Source organism: Osmerus mordax, chromosome 23 (assembly GCF_038355195.1).
Source record: "Osmerus mordax isolate fOsmMor3 chromosome 23, fOsmMor3.pri, whole genome shotgun sequence".
NCBI classification, from domain to species: Eukaryota; Metazoa; Chordata; class Actinopteri; order Osmeriformes; family Osmeridae; genus Osmerus; species Osmerus mordax.
This window is the reverse complement of record NC_090072.1, coordinates 2,671,317-2,686,765: the sequence shown is the minus strand read 5'-3', so window position 1 is coordinate 2,686,765 and position 15,449 is coordinate 2,671,317. Positions and strand designations below refer to the sequence as shown.

The window sequence follows — 15,449 nt, the reverse complement described above, 5'->3', positions numbered from 1 at the left end:
TGGACGACTTTGATTCCATACGCAGTGTGCTATTGTACAGGTCGGTATACCCATATATTCAGACATAATTTACTCAGTAAATGAATACTCTTGTAACAATGTTGCTACTTTTCTTTGGAAAGATTGTGTTTCATTTGGGAAAGCATTCATCACACTTTTTTTCAGACTACTTTGTTTCCAAGCACCGAATGCCAGGGGGGATTTAAAGACCTCGTGCACTTAGCAAGTAGAGGGGAGGGCTCGAGCGCACATCTTTGCAGAGAAGCACGCTCGATTGAAAATTCTCTATTAACAACGTCTAAAACTCAAATAAGATGTTCATTTGGCAGTATATATCTAGTTTTATTTATCTGTAATTATGCAAAATTACTTTGACGCTACTAAACTGACCGTGAGAAAGTTGCGTCTTGTCTGTAAAGTGCCCTGTTTTGTTAGGCTGGTAGTAAAGAAGCAAAAAGTGGGCATAGGCAGAATTAGGAGACAGTTTTGTTGAGTGCTAGTTGCATTATTAAGTTACTGAAAAGTCAGTTGTTTCATTGCATGTACGTTAGGTGTTCAGAATAGGGGTAATTGTGTTGCAACTCTATATTGTTGACTCCCCAGCAGACGGAAAGCTTCTATGTTGTCAGGGGCAACGCAACGATTGACCAATCATATGGGGGTATTTAGCGTCACATGACACAGCAAGGGAACCCGTATGGAGACAATATGGCGAGAGAATGGCAATGCTCATCCAAGTAAAAGTTGACAAACAGAGGATGTAGAGGATTTATGTATTATTGCACCACCTATGCAAAGTAAATAATGGCCTCTGTAGAGTTTCACGGATCAGTTGGAACGTTTGAGGCTAGCGAGCCCGCGGGAGAGGAGAGCGAGGACAGGAAGGGTGGTGGTGAGCATGACAACGGGAGCGATAGTGAATCCACATCATCAAGTTTCAGTGGCTTTGACTACTCTGAGTAAGAACTCTTGATCAACACTTAAACATTTCCACCAGGATCCGTATCTCGTTATGATAAGGTGTTAGTTGTGGCACTGGGTGTAGACAAATTGTGATCCAATAATGTTGTTGATCTATTGGAAGAATGCATCCCCAGATTCGTAGCCTATCTGTAAGCTATTTGACAACTGGAGTTTGAGACTTGACGTTGTTGTTAAATTAAATTAAAGATTACAAGCAGAAACATAACCAAAGGAAATAGAGAACAATGTACCGCCATAGTTTCATTCTCAATATATATATTTTTTTTTTTCGAGTTTTGGGTAAATGTGTTTCTGTTTCCAATTTGGAAACTCAAACCTTCATAAATAATTATATGCTGTTCACCATCCTCAGTGAATTTATGGATGTGGTTTCCAAGAGTGTACCGCAGGGTTGGCATGGCATAATTAGAGAAATGAAGGAGGAGAAAAAAAGATGCCTGGTTGAAATTTTAACTCTACTTTTTGCAGTGTTAAAGCATTTTCTCGGCCCAAGATTTGATTGTGGCCTCTCTCACTCTGTCTCTGTCTCTCTGTCTCTCTCTGTCTCTCTCTCTCTCTGTCTCTCTCTCTCTCTATCTATTCTAAAATGCAATTTTGTGTAAAAGCCTCATGGTTTGAAACATAAACCACACAATGACCCCCTGCTGCCCTGCCCCCCCTCCCCCCCTTCGTTCTCTCAGTTCTAATGCTCCCCTTCCTCTTGGTGATCTCAGCGATCTGGAACCCGAATGGCTGGACGACGTCCAGGAGAACGGGGAGCTCTTCTACCTGGAGCTGAGCGAGGGTGAGGAGGAGGCCGCGTTGGCCCAGGCCTCCGCCAATCAGGGGCTCTCCACCAATCACGTTCGCTTCAGCGAGAAGGAGGCGGAGATCATCACGGAGGAGAAGAAGAAGAAGAAGCGGCCCGAGTCGGGGACCAAAGGGGAGCACGGCCTCAAGAAGCTGGCCAGGATCCTGAGGAGGACCAGGCGGCCCTCCCAGCGCCGGGGGAAAGACGGCGACGGGAGAGACTCGCACCCGGCGTCCATCTTGAAGAACCAAGCGGGCCAGAGGTCGGGGGTCACGGTCCGGCAGCAGCACCTGAAAGAGGCGTGCGTCTACCTCAACCCTAAGCGGCTGGGCGGATCCTCTCCCCCGCCCCCGGAGCGAGGGGGGCTGCTGGAGGCGCTGCTGGGGGTGGTGCACCGCCCCGGCTGGGGCGGGGCGGAGCAGGGGGACACGGTGCGGGGGCGCGGGGAGGAGAGGATCGGCGTGCACGGCCTGGTCCCCGGCAGTCCGGCCGTCAGGTGCGGACAGATACTCATCGGTGAGAGAGGACCCTCTGCTCTGCTGAAGCTGGTTGTGTTGAATGAATCGAATGTAGCAACGGTCGTTTATCTTCCAAGTAGAGCGCTGCTATTCTTATCCGTGACACAGAATCCCAACCTTTACCATAGTTTTTTATTCTAGCTTTGTTAAATATATAGCCATAATATAACCATATATATATAGTTCGCCTGGTAATGAAATACAGTACAGTGGTCATTTTTTCTCTTTATGGACAATAGACTTTACCAAGCTTACTGCATGTAATGGATCTAATATTACTCTGTATTATGACTTAAGAGCTTATTATAGCTACGGTTGCTGTTGTCATGAAGGTCAGGACTAAGGCCCAGCCTTCCTAATGCAAGGCATAAATTCGGTGTAACCGTAGACTTGTGTTTCAAAGACTAAGTCCTTAATGGTTTTGAGGCTGAGGTTTGTGCTGGTGTTCCAGACAAACCCAAGGAATTCTAACTGAGCTAAACCACAAACGCATATCCACATGAGTTAGTGTTTAGAGGAGCTTTCATCAAGGCTGACTGTGCCATGCTAAAACAATTAGGCTTGTTAAATACCTGAAATAACTCAGGTTGAAATCTAGGTTGAGGAGATAGGGCAAGTCAAGGCTGTACATAGCCTGGCAAAATCCTGTCTTTCAGAAAATAAATATAAAATCAAAATCACGTATTTACGTGTATTCACTACGTTCTGTATCAGAAATAGATTCCCATGCGTGATTGCTAAATTTTGGCATGATGTCATATTGTAATACCATGCATTCCCTGAATCATTCCTATTCCCACGATTCTCTGTTTCCCAGGTGACGTTCTAGTGGCGGTGGATGACGTTGAAGTGTCCTCAGAGAACATAGAGAGGGTTCTGTCCTGCATCCCCGGACCCACACAGGTGAGAATGTTCTAGTTACTGTACGGCACACCACTCAGTGTTCCGACTGCCATTCGGTTTCTTTCAATCATAATCTAAAGGTAGAGAGCCACACTCACAAATATAAAGCTCTCTCTTGGAAGTCGCTTTGGATAAAAGCGTCTGCTAAATGAATACATGTAAATATAAACTTTTGGGTGTTTCATTATATTTCAGCTTTTGTTGCGACTACTGGTAGGCCTACTGCACACGTGGTCTTGCTGAATATAGACATCCAGCCTGCGAATTTCCTTCACCGTTGGTTTCTCTCGGCACTAGAAAACACATTTAGTAAGGACCAATCAGCACCTCAGTGCTCGCTCGGACGGCATCAGTTTCCAAGAAAAAAAAAAATGACCCATTGATCGTCTTACTGAACGTGGCGGGACGCACCATCTCTCTCTCTCTCTCTCTCTCTCTCTCTCTCTCTCTCTCTCTCTCTCTCTCTCTCTCTCTCTCTCTCTCTCTCTCTCTCTCTCTCTCTCCCCCTCTCTCTCTCTCTCTCTCTCTCTCCATCTCTCTCCCTCTCCCCCTCTCTCTCCCTCTCTCTCCCTCTCCCCCTCTCTCTCTCTCTCTCTCTCTCTCTCCATCTCTCTCCCTCTCCCCCTCTCTCTCTCCCTCTCTCTCCCTCTCCCCCTCTCTTTCTCTCTCCATCTCTCTCCCTCTCTCTCTCTCTCTCTCCCTCTCTCTCTCCCTCTCTCTCTCTCTCCCTCTCTCTCCCCCTCTCTCTCCGTGGGGAGGGCGGAGCCTCTGAGGGATCAGGAATCCGTAAATGACAGAGCGCCGGCGGGAGCGCTGGCGTTCTGCGGGCGGCGAGCACCGCGGCGAGACGCGTCCAGGAAGCAGAGGAAGACGGCCATTACGCCGTGGCGGCGGGGAGACAGCAGCTGATTAGAAGACGTTGCCGGGGAGCAAATTATACTCCAGGGAGAAGAGAGGGACAAGGGAAAGACAGGGAGGGAGAGAGAGATGTGGGTGAAAAACAAGCTGACCAAGAAGGTATATGTCAAAGATGATATATGTCAAAGGCTGAAGAGACACTCAGAGTTGAAATACACTCTGTGTGTGTGTGTTTTAGCTCAGGCCTCCCAGGTAGAGTATAGACAGTAGCAATTAAGGGAAGGAAGGATTGTTTGTAATTAGGACAGACCACCATGCTCACTGAGGGCAAACGTCCATTGTCCACTGGAACGTCCATTAGGCACAGTGCTTCAGGCACAGCGCTTGAGCACATGCTCTTTCTCGCTCTCTTTCTCTCTCTCTTGCCTTCATCGCTCAAACTCTCATCTCTTCATCTCTCTCTTTCTCACTTTCTTTCTCCAGCACTCGGTCGCTTTCACTCCACCCGGCCACACTGACTTCAGCGGAGTGGAATTCTACAGAGAGCACACTCCAGCCTTAACCACATCCCTGTTATTTATGACGAGAGAAAGCTCTGCTGTTAGTGAGACAGCAGTAGGAACTGGATCGCTGCACCCACAGAGGGAATGGAGTTTTTTTATTTCTTTCTCCAAAATAGTCGTTTCCAGAAAAGGTTGTTTAGGATGTGTTACATGAGGTTGTTTGCGTGAGGCTTCGGGAAAAAAATATACAGGAAGTCCTTACTTGTAAACAAATATCTCCCTTACCCTGGAAAGAAGTAATGTCTAAGTTAGTATTGTATGAATAACAGACAATCTGCTCTCACATAAGTATGAGAGATAGCCAGTCAGTGTAGGAGGTTGAAACCTGGATAAAAACCAAACACACACCGAATAATCGTTTGATTTCCCACCGTACTAGATTAACTCAAATCAACGAGTACCCACAGTGTTTGACAGATGTATTATATTAAACGTGATCTGACTGTACAGAAAAGACCTACTGCTACAGAGACTCCTAATCTCTCTTCTCCTCTACAGTAAAAGCAGACTACTGTTCCCCCTCCCTCCCCTCCATCCCTTCTTTCCTCCGCGTCCAAGATGGCTGCCGGCCCAGGTCTGGCGCCTGACACTGTGGCGTGGGTAGCGCTGGCTTGTGGTCGTTGCTGACAGGCCCCAGAGACATCCTGGTTCTGGTTTTGGTACTGGTCCAGGGTGGTGGATGAATGCGAAGACTGGGAAAGAGAGGTTAATGGATCCTTAGACTTGGGGAATGGATCCAGGGGAATGTCCGTTCTGTCTTCACAGGCCTGTCGGAGAGAGGGGCTCACCTTTTCCTTCCCCTACTTCCTGATAATGTCCCGACGCTAAAGAGGAACAACAGGAGACAGGTTTTATTTGGCGCAAAATGGACAAATTGTACTCTTGTACAGTTGTGTTGTGCATGTTGATACTGTAATACAGAGTCGCCACGGCTGGTCCTACTGGTATGGACTGTGTATAAACTGTCACAGCTGAGTTGTAGGCCCACATCTGCTGTCTCTGGTCTTGATTTCCCCTAATTACCATCAACCAGGAGTTCTTGCTAGGCCCCAGTGGTGTTGACAGTCTGCTGGCTGGAGCCAGAGCAGTGTCAGTGTTGCTGTGTGGGTTTGGATGTGTGTGTGCCTACAGGGGAGGGAGAGTGTGTGTGGGGTTAGGTGTGTTTGTGGTGTGTTGAGGTTTACGTGTGTGTGTGTGTTGGGGTTGAGCTGTGTGTGTGTCTGGGTTTAGGTGTGTGTGTGTTGGGGTTTAGGTGTGTGTTGGGGTTTAGGTGTGTGTGTGTTGGGGTTTAGGTTTGCCTGTGTTGGAGTTTAGGTGCGTGTGTGTGTGTGTCAATTTTGGTGTCGGGAGTGCGCAGACCGAAACGCGATGTCACAAATACGAGTCTTTGACCATATGTCTGACTGGGCCCTCTTGTGAGCCGGACTTGACCACACACACTTTTGTGTTTGAATGGAAGAGAGACAGCATGGGGAGAGTCTGAAATGAGAGAACCGACTCACAAATACTCAGCCATGCAGTCTCTTCTACAACTAAGAACAGACAGACACACGCGCACACACACGCACACACCCTCCGGCTTTCCTTTACCACCCAGCCAAACTTGTAAAAGTTAAAAGAGCCACATGAGGGACGCTAGTCCTGTAATGACGATGGATTAAGCTGCCGCTCACAGGGAAATGATCCCTGTTCCACCCAGCAGAGGAGACCATAGCCCAGCACTATCCCTCCTCGCGTAGACACGCACACACACAAGCACGCACACACACACCCTCTGCCTGACAGCCAAACCCACAGCCGTGGCTCCGCAGGGCCTGAGAGCAGGAACTCGGTGTGGTCATGACTGTGGTGCAGTGGAGAGACTGGCGATGGCTAGTTGATGAGGCTCTAGTTGGATAACGTTTCCCTTCTGTCTCCTTCCCTTTCCTCACCCCCCCCCCCCCCCGCCCCTCCCCTTTCGGTCTTTATCCCCCTGCTCTCTCGCTGGTCTACCCCTAACTACTTTTTCTCTCGCTTTGCTCCTATTACACACACACACTCACTTTCTCTCTTTATCTCTTCATCTTCTATCTCTATCTGTCTTTCTCTCACTCCCTCCCTCGCACTCTCTTTCTCCCTTCCTCGCACTCTCTTTCTCCCTCCCTCGCTCTCTCTTTCTCCCTCCCTCGCACTCTCTTTCTCCCTCCCTCGCACTCTCTCCCTCCCTCGCACTCTCTTTCTCCCTCCCTCGCACTCTCTTTCCCTCCCTCCCTCCCTCCCTCCCTCCCTCCCTCCCTCCCTCCCTCCCTCCCTCCCTCCCTCCCTCCCTCCCTCCACCCAGGTGAAGCTGACCCTGGAGACGTCCAGCCCAGCGGAGGGGGCTCCCGCAGGCTCCTCCTCCCCCCCCAGGTCCAGGCCCGGCCCCCAGGTCAGCCAGCTGGTGCGGCTCCTCTGGGGGGAGGACGCCACGGAGCTGCAGATGTCCATAGGTCACATCCCTCACATCGTCATGTATCTGTCACTCAAACTGGACTCGGACTCCCCCCTGGAGGAGGTAAGTAGGCTTAAAGGGGTAGTTCACTCAAACGGGCTTAAAGGAGGCTGCTGGGTGGAGGAGGGCCTGGGTTCGAATCCGAACAAGGACATTTCCAGCATGTCTTCCCCCCTCTCTCCCTGCTTTTCTGTCTGACTCCAACTGTCCTATAAAATAAATAAATAAATAATAATAATTTATAATAATAATTATAATAATTAATAACAATAAAGCTGACAAAAGGCCAACAAATAAATACGTTTAAAAAAGGAGGCTGCATGACTGGGAAGGTAATTCCTACCTCGAGAACCGTTCTGTTTAACACCAATATCTTTTAGACATTGTAGGCTGGCTAGCTAGCACCATAAATGCCGTCAATCAGTACGCACCCAATTGTACTCTTTCCGCATGTAATCACATGCAGTCTGTTAGTATTTAATTGATCAAATACTTCTTATCTGTGTTTAGATTAATGGCATTTTTAGGAGTGGGAGGCAGCAGGAAAACCCCTTAGCCCAGCACAGCAACTGTACAGCACAGCTTGGCAACCTCTCCTCTCCTTGACACAGAGCAGACTCTGGAGAGAACTACTGCCCTGGTCTGCCTCCAAAGCCTTGTGGGTATTTATAACTGAAAACAGAGCTTAGGAGAAAGAAACGAGAGAAGAGAGTCCTGACTGTAAAAGATCTATTGATCCAATTAAATAAACTTTATTCATACCCAGGAGAGAAACAAAATGACAATGCGCAACCGGCACCAAGGAATTGCAATGGAAACACCCCAGTAGAAAATAAATCTCTTAACAGTAACATTGTCTTCCATAAAACCGTAACCATTGAATGCCTTGTTCCTCTTAAAGACGTTTTAACTTCCTAGTCCAGTTGCATTGGATGGAAGGGCTAATCCAGGCCTGTGTTGTTGCTGGTCTCTGTGGTGAAGCGCCACTCATTCCAGACGCAGTCAGCAGCTTCTTATACCTTCCTCTGTGGCCGGCCAATTAGAGGTTGATGTTTTCACTGCGCTCCTGTGCGTGTGTATATGTGTGTGTGTGTTTGTGAGAGAGTGTGTGTCGGAGCCACACCAGTGAGATGGGAGGTGCTGCTAATGGCAGTGGACCAGTTTAGAAGCTTTGATTTCAGAAGACTGATTGTAGACTGGGAGAGGGAGAGACTTTTCTTTAGGCATGAAAGCAGGTTGTGACCAGGTCTTTTTTTTTCTTTTTTTCTTTTTTAAGTGTTCAGGACATGTCTCAGATCCTACACATCCGTGCAGGCGGTGTGGTAACAGTTTGGGGAACCACTGGGTTATAATGTGCACTGGTGGTCCAAGCTGTGTGTGTGTGTGTGTGTGTGTGTGTGTGTGTGTGTGTGTGAGATTTCAAACGTGAATGTCTGCCACAGCGAGCCTTCCGTGCCTCTGTCCAGTTTCCATGGCAGAAAAGCTCTCTCTACATTCACATGTTGTCCCTCTGCTTCCGTCTAAAGCTCTCCACCCTTCACCCTTCAAAGACCACAGCACCCTGTGTGGAATACTAATGTCACAGACAACACAGAGACCATGCCCTGAGTGTGTGTGTGTGTGTGTGTGTGTGCGTGCGTGCAGCAGGAGATCCTGTACCAGTACCCAGCATCGGAGGCCTCCAGCCAGCTGAAGGGGGTGAGAGGGATTTTCCTCACCCTGTGTGACATGCTGGAGAACGTCACTGGGAGCCAGATAGTCAGGTAAAACACACACACACACACGTGAGACACACACACACACACACGTGAGACACACACACACGTGAGACACACACACACACACACGTGAGACACACACACGTGAGACACACACACGTGAGACACACACACACACGTGAGACACGCACACACACACGTGAGACACACACACACACGTGAGACACACACACGTGAGACACACACACACGTGAGACACCCACACACACGTGAGACACACACACGTGAGACACACACACACACACGTGAGACACACACACACACACGTGAGACACGCACACACTGAATCTAAAGCCCCCATGAAAGGTGTGTGTTTATGTTTGATGTTTGGGACAGACTGCAGACTGCTTTGCTTGTCCTAACGGCCCTTTTCCATCTCTCACTCTCCTGTTCCCTTCCTTCTTGTCTTACCCTTATGTTCCCCTACTCCCCTTTCTTCTTTGTTCCTCCTCTACTCTGCCCTCCCCCCATCCCCTTACCCTCTGCGCCTCCCCCCTCCTCTTTCCACCTCTCCCCCTTCCCTTTCCCCCTCTCCACCTCTCCCCCTTTCCCCCTCTCCCCCTCTCCTTCCTGCCATACCCTCCTCTCTCTTCCTCCCCTCATCTGCTCTCTCCCTTCCCTTTCCCCTCGCTCTCCCTGCCCCCATCACCCTCTTCACCCCTCCCCCCTCTCTCTCTCTCTACCCCTCTCCCCAGTTCCTCTCTTCTGTTGAGAAAGCACCTGGTCCATGTGGGCTACTGGAAGGAAAGTAACAACCTGCTGGTCATTGGCCTCCCCGCTGAGAGGTAGCTATTCATGTCTGGGACTTGTAGTTCAGTTTACTGGCTGTTTACATAGCAGTTGGTTTATTACTTCGGTGTCGAGACTTTCATTAACCGTTGGACTACAACCAACAATTTTATGACTGGATGACTGTTTTGTGTGAACGCCTGTTTTTTTTTTATCCGAATGTTTTCTGACAGACTAACTTTATTCTGGAATGATTCCTCATGTTTTCTAGAGTTCCCTTGCTGTATCTGCAGACGGTGGTGGGGGGCGTTGTTAGAACTCTCAAAGTCATGCACGGCTCCTTGGACAGGTGTGTTTTCTCTGGTCCCAGCCCTGCTATATTAAGAACTGGACAAACCACATTAAAACTGTCTCTTTCTAACCTTTTAACATTCTTTCTAACGTTTCCTTTTATTTTCCTCCTTCTCCTCCTTTCTCTCCTTCTCTCTTTTCTCCTCTGCTGCCCCCTTATCTCTTCCCTCTTCTCCCACCTTCCCCCCATTCTCTCTCCTTTCCTCCCATATTCCCCCTTCCCTCCTCTCCCTCCCCCCCTCCCCTCCCCTCTCCTCTCCTCCTATCCTCCCCTCCTCCTCTCCTCCTCTCCTCCCCTCCCCCAGGGCGTTCTGTGAGCCCGACCACGGCCCCAGGCTGGACCACTTCTTCTGCCTGTTCTTCCAGCAGTTGATCCAGCCCTCCAGGCTGAGCGACAGCCCCGGGGCCTCCACCCCCGACGTCTCCGCCACGCTCTTCCTCAACGGCCTGCCGGCGGTCCGCTGGCTCACCCTGCCCCCCGAAATCAAGGTCTGGATCTCCCGTCACGTGACATGACATCATAATAGATGATGTGTTCCTGTCTGCCAAGGAATACATGTTTGACTCGCGTCACAATGTGAGGGCAACGGGCGCTTGGATACTGGTCTCGGATGGTGAGGACGTTTCAGTCAGTGGGAGATGATTCAAACTGCCGGGACTTGTGTTTGCTGCCCTCTACTGTCCGTGTGAATTCACACAAGAATGTCTCTTTTTGCTTCAACGTCGCAAACTTTTGTTCTTTGCCTGGTCTAACTCTCAAGTCTCAAGTACCTGGGTTTTCATGCATAAATAATCCCCTATCTCTCTGTTTCTGTCTCTCTCTCTCTCTCTCTCTCTCTCTCTCTCTCTCTCTCTCTCTCTCTCTCTCTCTGTCAACAGATGGAGGTTGATAGCGTCCTCTCAGACTTTGAATCGTCTGATTTTGGAGAAATGGTACGTGAGAACACTTCCTAAAAGCTGTACAAGGCTCCTTTGCTACATCGTAGAGCCAGTAGCTACAGGTTTTCTGTCTGCCAGGCAGTACAGTTGGATCAATCAGATGATGTCACACCATGTCTCGTGGCCTGCCAATCAGATGATGTCACACTACGCCTCGTGGCCTGCCAATCAGATGATGTCACACCATGTCTCGTGGCCTGCCAATCAGATGATGTCACACCATGTCTCGTGGCCTGCCAATCAGATGATGTCACACCATGTCTCGTGGCCTGCCAATCAGATGATGTCACACCACGCCTTGTGGCCTGCCAATCAGATGATGTCACACCACGCCTCGTGGCCTGCCAGCCTGTTGACCCGCAGCAGAAACAGCACATGTCCCACTGGCTTTGTGGGGCTACGTGGAGAACGCCATTCTATTCCTGGAGCTGTCTGTGTGGATATCTAATGAGACAGCCATGCTCTAGAACCTCATCAATACCTGCGTCCTTAGCTGACTGAATTTCAGTAGAAAGAGAGAGTAAGAGAGAAATAAAAAATAACTGACTCGCAAAGAAACAGAACTAGAAAGGAAGACTGAAATAGAGCGAGAGAGGCGTGGGGATCAGGTGACTTGAGATGTCACAGCAGACAGGGAATTCACTCGTTATTAATTCATGTCTGACCTTCGTTCTCAGATTGATTACGGAGATTAGCACATATTAATTGCTGGCTCGATCCCCTATTCCCTTCGCCTTCTTTTATTGGACTCTGCAGCTGTCCCAAATGTGTCGACTCCCTTGAAATAAAACTTCCAATCAGCAACTCCCCCTCCCCTCTCACTTTATCTCTCTCTCCCCCCTCTCTCTCTCTGACAGTCAGAGGACTTCTACGGCATGAGACGTCTGTATCTGACTCTTGGCTCGTGTCTGTTCTACAAGGTGAGTGTTACACACACACACACATACTTCTGGTCTCCAGGTGAGAAACAGACACCTTACAGACACCCAAAAACCCAGACTACATTTGACAGCCAACAGCCTCACAGACAGCAACGTATTATAGATATGAATCAAGACTTAAATATGATTGTGCGTGTGTGTGTGTGTGTGCGTCCGTCCTCTTCCAGGGCTACCTGATAGCCAACCACCTCCCCAAAGAGGACCTGCTGGACGTGTGTCTGTACTGCCAGCACTACTGCCTCCTGCCCCTGGCCGCAGAGCAGCGCGTGGGGCAGCTGGTGGTCTGGAGGGAGGTGTTCCCTCGCCACCGGGCCCAGGACAGGGACCAGTACCACCGGCCGGGCTACCTCCAGGCCCACGGACGATACTTCCTGCTCATCGTAGGGCTGGTGAGGACTTTTATTGTGAAGGCGTATTTTGACCTTTTTGATATAGGTTACATAGCTGTTTTGCCCCTTAAGTGAGGACATGATGTCGAGTGACACTCACTTGCTAACACCATGTGTGTGTGTGTGTGTGTGTGTGTGTGTGTGTGTGTGTGTGTGTGTGTGTGTGTGTGTGTGTGTGTGTGTGTGTGATGGCTCCAGAGACACTGTATGCAGTGTGTGTTGCTGGAGGCGGGGGGCTGTGCCTCCCCAGCCCTGGGTTCCCCCGGTCCTGACTGTGTCTACGTCGACCAGGTGAGCCAGCTGCTGGAACTAGCTAACATCCCGAGCATAATGTTTCCTACCCCGAACACTGTCTACCAGTCCCGTAGCTCGTCCCTGACTAGCGTGTGTGTCATGTGACCTCTGACCCCAGGTCAAGGCCACGCTGCTCCAGCTGGAGGGCCTGGAGGCGGGCATGGAGGAGCGTCTGGCCACGCCCCCAGCCCCTTGCCTCTCCTGCTCCGATTGGTTCCTGCCCTCCGCCGCCAGGGAGCGCCTCGACAGCCTGGCCGCCTCGTCCCCGGTCCTCAGCAAGCTGGCGGGCGCCGTCAAGACGTCCGGGAGTGGCGGCGGCAGGGGGAGGAGCCTGTTCGGGGAGCGGACCCGTAGGCCCAGCCCCCAGAGGAGTCTGTCGGACAGTGGGAGCGAGGGGGGGCAGCCGGAGGGGGGGGCGGGGCCAGGGCTCAGCCCTCACTCCACCCCTGATTCGGGCAGGAAGCTAGGGGGCAGGAGAGACTCTCTGGGGTCCGGAGGCTCCGACGGGAGCGGAGGAAGCGGGGGCATCTTCAAGGTCCTAAAGTCCTCCAATTTCCCTCTAATTATCGATATGATTCTTTAACGTAAAAAGGTGCTCTGACGTGCAGGTTGTGATGGTTTTCCTGGTTCCTCAGATCCCCAGGATGAAGCACCCCAACCCGTTCTACCTGGGCACCCTGAAGAAGATCCTGACGGAGAGGGAGACGGAGGAGATGTACAACACCATGAAGTGAGTCCCAGACTGTCAGGTGATGGGACCCGGCCTCAGACCAGGTCTACCCACCCCCCCTCTCCCTGACCTCCACCAGACTGACGCAACACACTCCACCTCCACTCCCTCCCTCTCTACCCCTCACCCACACCCTCACCCCACCACCACTCTCCCTCCCTCTCTACCCCCCCCTCTCTTTCAACCCCCCCCCTCCCTCCCTCTCGACCCCACTCCCACTCTCCCTCCCTCTCTACCCCTCACCCACATCCTCACCCCACCACCACTCTCCCTCCCTCTCTACCCCCCCCTCTCTTTCAACCCCCCCCTCCCTCCCTCTCTACCCCACCCCCCCCTCCCTCCCTCTCTACCCCACCCCCCCCTCCCTCCCTCTCTACCCCACCCCCACTCTCCCTCCCTCTCTACCCCTCCCCCACCCCCTCTCTTCCACCCCCCTCCAGGCTGACGTCGGGGGCGGAGAACACCCTGTTCCACTACGTGCTGATGGAGACGGTGCAGGGCATCTTTATCGCCCCCACCCACAGGGAGGTGGCCCAGCTCAGCGGCTCCATCCACCCTCAGCTCATCAGGAACTTCCACCACTGCTGCCTGTCCATACGGGCCGCCTTCCAGCAGAGCCTGCCGCCCCGGGTGAGGCACGCACACACACACACATATACACGCATACACATACATACATATACACACACACACATATACACACACATATATACACACACATATACACGCACAAACATACTTGTTCACGCATACTTGTTCACACAGACACTCACACGCACACATCTGTTTGTCTTTCATTACTCGGCTGTGACCTCCTGGCCCGGTCTCTCTGTGTGTGTCTCCGTGCCTGGCTCTGCCCAGGGGCGGCGTGGAGCAGACAGGACTCAGAGAGGCTCGGGGCTGGGCCCGGTGAAGGAGCACGGGGTCCTGTTCCAGTGCAAACCTGAGAACTGGACCGACCAGAAGAGGCCCGCCCCCACCATGACCTACTGGGTCATAGGGTGAGTGCAGCAGGGACGGACACCAAGCTAACCCGCTAAGCTAGGAGCTAGTGATTCAGTAACGCTTTAATCGTTTTAAATGGCATAAACTAATATGTGCTATGCTTTTATTTAGCTCCTATCCCCAGGCATGCGTGGTATTTTTTGGTTTGCATAGTTGTGGGTTCAACTCTAGGTAGTTTAATTGATACTGTATGCCAGCTGCACTAGATCAGCGTCTAGCTTGTGTCAGCTGCACTAGATCTGGGTCTAGCTTGTGTCAGCTGCACTAGATCTGCGTCTGGCTCGTGTCATGTGGGAGGTGGGGGGGACACTGAGCTGTTTCTGTCACTCCACGTGACCGAGTAGAGGTTTGACGGTGATGTTTATCTTACCCTCCGTCGAGTGGCCCTGGTACGGCTCTGCGTTCTGAGTTATGACTGTGATATGAATAGAGGGGTTTGTACAGTAGCTCGCTCAGGGATTTGGGGTGGCTGGCCTGTCCCATGTAGAGATGACTAATGGTACTGTGGCGCACTAGTCTGACTCACTGGTGTTGCTTTTGGAGTAGAGCCTGAAGAGAGAGGGAGAGACAGAGAAGGGGGGGGAAGAGGGGAGTTAAATAAAGGTGGAGAGAGATATAGTAGGACCTATGTTACAGTTTATGTGTCTTACACTGTAGCTGCTCTGCTGTTGTGCCCTATACTACTATCAGCAGTCCTAACCCACGTGCTTGTTTTCATGTGTGTGTTCCAGACGGATGCTTCTAGAACCCGTCCCTCAGGAATTCTATGTGTGTTTCCACGATTCCGTAGCAGAGATTCCGGTGGAGATGGCCTTCAGACTGTCCTTCGGCCTGGCCTTGTGACACACACACCACCATCTTGCCTTATCTTCTGATTCCTCCCTCCTCCCATCCTGTTCCATCCAGCCTCCATTTATGACCACTTACTGTGTGGCTTCTCTAGACCAAGAATCATGTGTTGGTTTAAGATTGAATACTACGTATTATTACTTAGTAATAATACTCTCATACTAGAGAGTATGTGTGTGTGTGTGAATGAAAAGCCGATTACTCTGCTTATACCTCAGAAAAGGCCGATGAGACACTCCAGGGAAACACATTCTAAGTGTCACAGAGCTGCTTGCTGAAGGGTGCCTGATCACAGGAAATGACTGTTCTAGACTTCCTCCTCCTCCACATTGCCATGACAACTGTGGATTTGTAAAGA

The 15,449-nt window shown here is 50.8% G+C and overlaps 1 protein-coding gene across 2 annotated transcripts; it reads left to right on the top strand.

The window, feature by feature from the left end:
• The first annotated feature begins 759 nt into the window (after positions 1 to 759).
• On the top strand, positions 760 to 15,427 carry intu (inturned planar cell polarity protein). Of its 2 annotated transcripts, XM_067261198.1 has the most exons (17): positions 760 to 959; positions 1,698 to 2,290; positions 3,110 to 3,195; positions 6,937 to 7,149; positions 8,731 to 8,849; positions 9,560 to 9,649; positions 9,865 to 9,942; positions 10,250 to 10,433; positions 10,824 to 10,877; positions 11,741 to 11,803; positions 11,992 to 12,213; positions 12,412 to 12,504; positions 12,626 to 13,042; positions 13,143 to 13,237; positions 13,678 to 13,867; positions 14,099 to 14,238; positions 14,974 to 15,427. In XM_067261198.1, the coding sequence occupies exons 1-17, from the start codon at positions 805 to 807 to the stop codon at positions 15,083 to 15,085; spliced, it is 2,904 nt and encodes a 967-aa protein (XP_067117299.1). In that variant the 5' UTR covers positions 760 to 804; the 3' UTR covers positions 15,086 to 15,427. The 2 variants fall into 2 exon arrangements, with proteins under 2 accessions (XP_067117299.1, XP_067117300.1); XM_067261199.1 differs by lacking the exon at positions 14,099 to 14,238.
• The last annotated feature ends 22 nt before the right edge of the window (positions 15,428 to 15,449 follow it).

Coding starts and splice junctions, on each gene's coding strand:
- intu (XM_067261198.1), top strand. CDS start 805: ATGGCCTCTGTAGAGTTTCACGGATCAGTTGGAACGTTTGAGGCTAGC. Junction 9,943..10,249: donor ATGCACGGCTCCTTGGACAG/GTGTGTTTTCTC, acceptor CCCCTCCCCCAG/GGCGTTCTGTGAGCCCGACC. Junction 11,804..11,991: donor GCTCGTGTCTGTTCTACAAG/GTGAGTGTTACA, acceptor GTCCTCTTCCAG/GGCTACCTGATAGCCAACCA.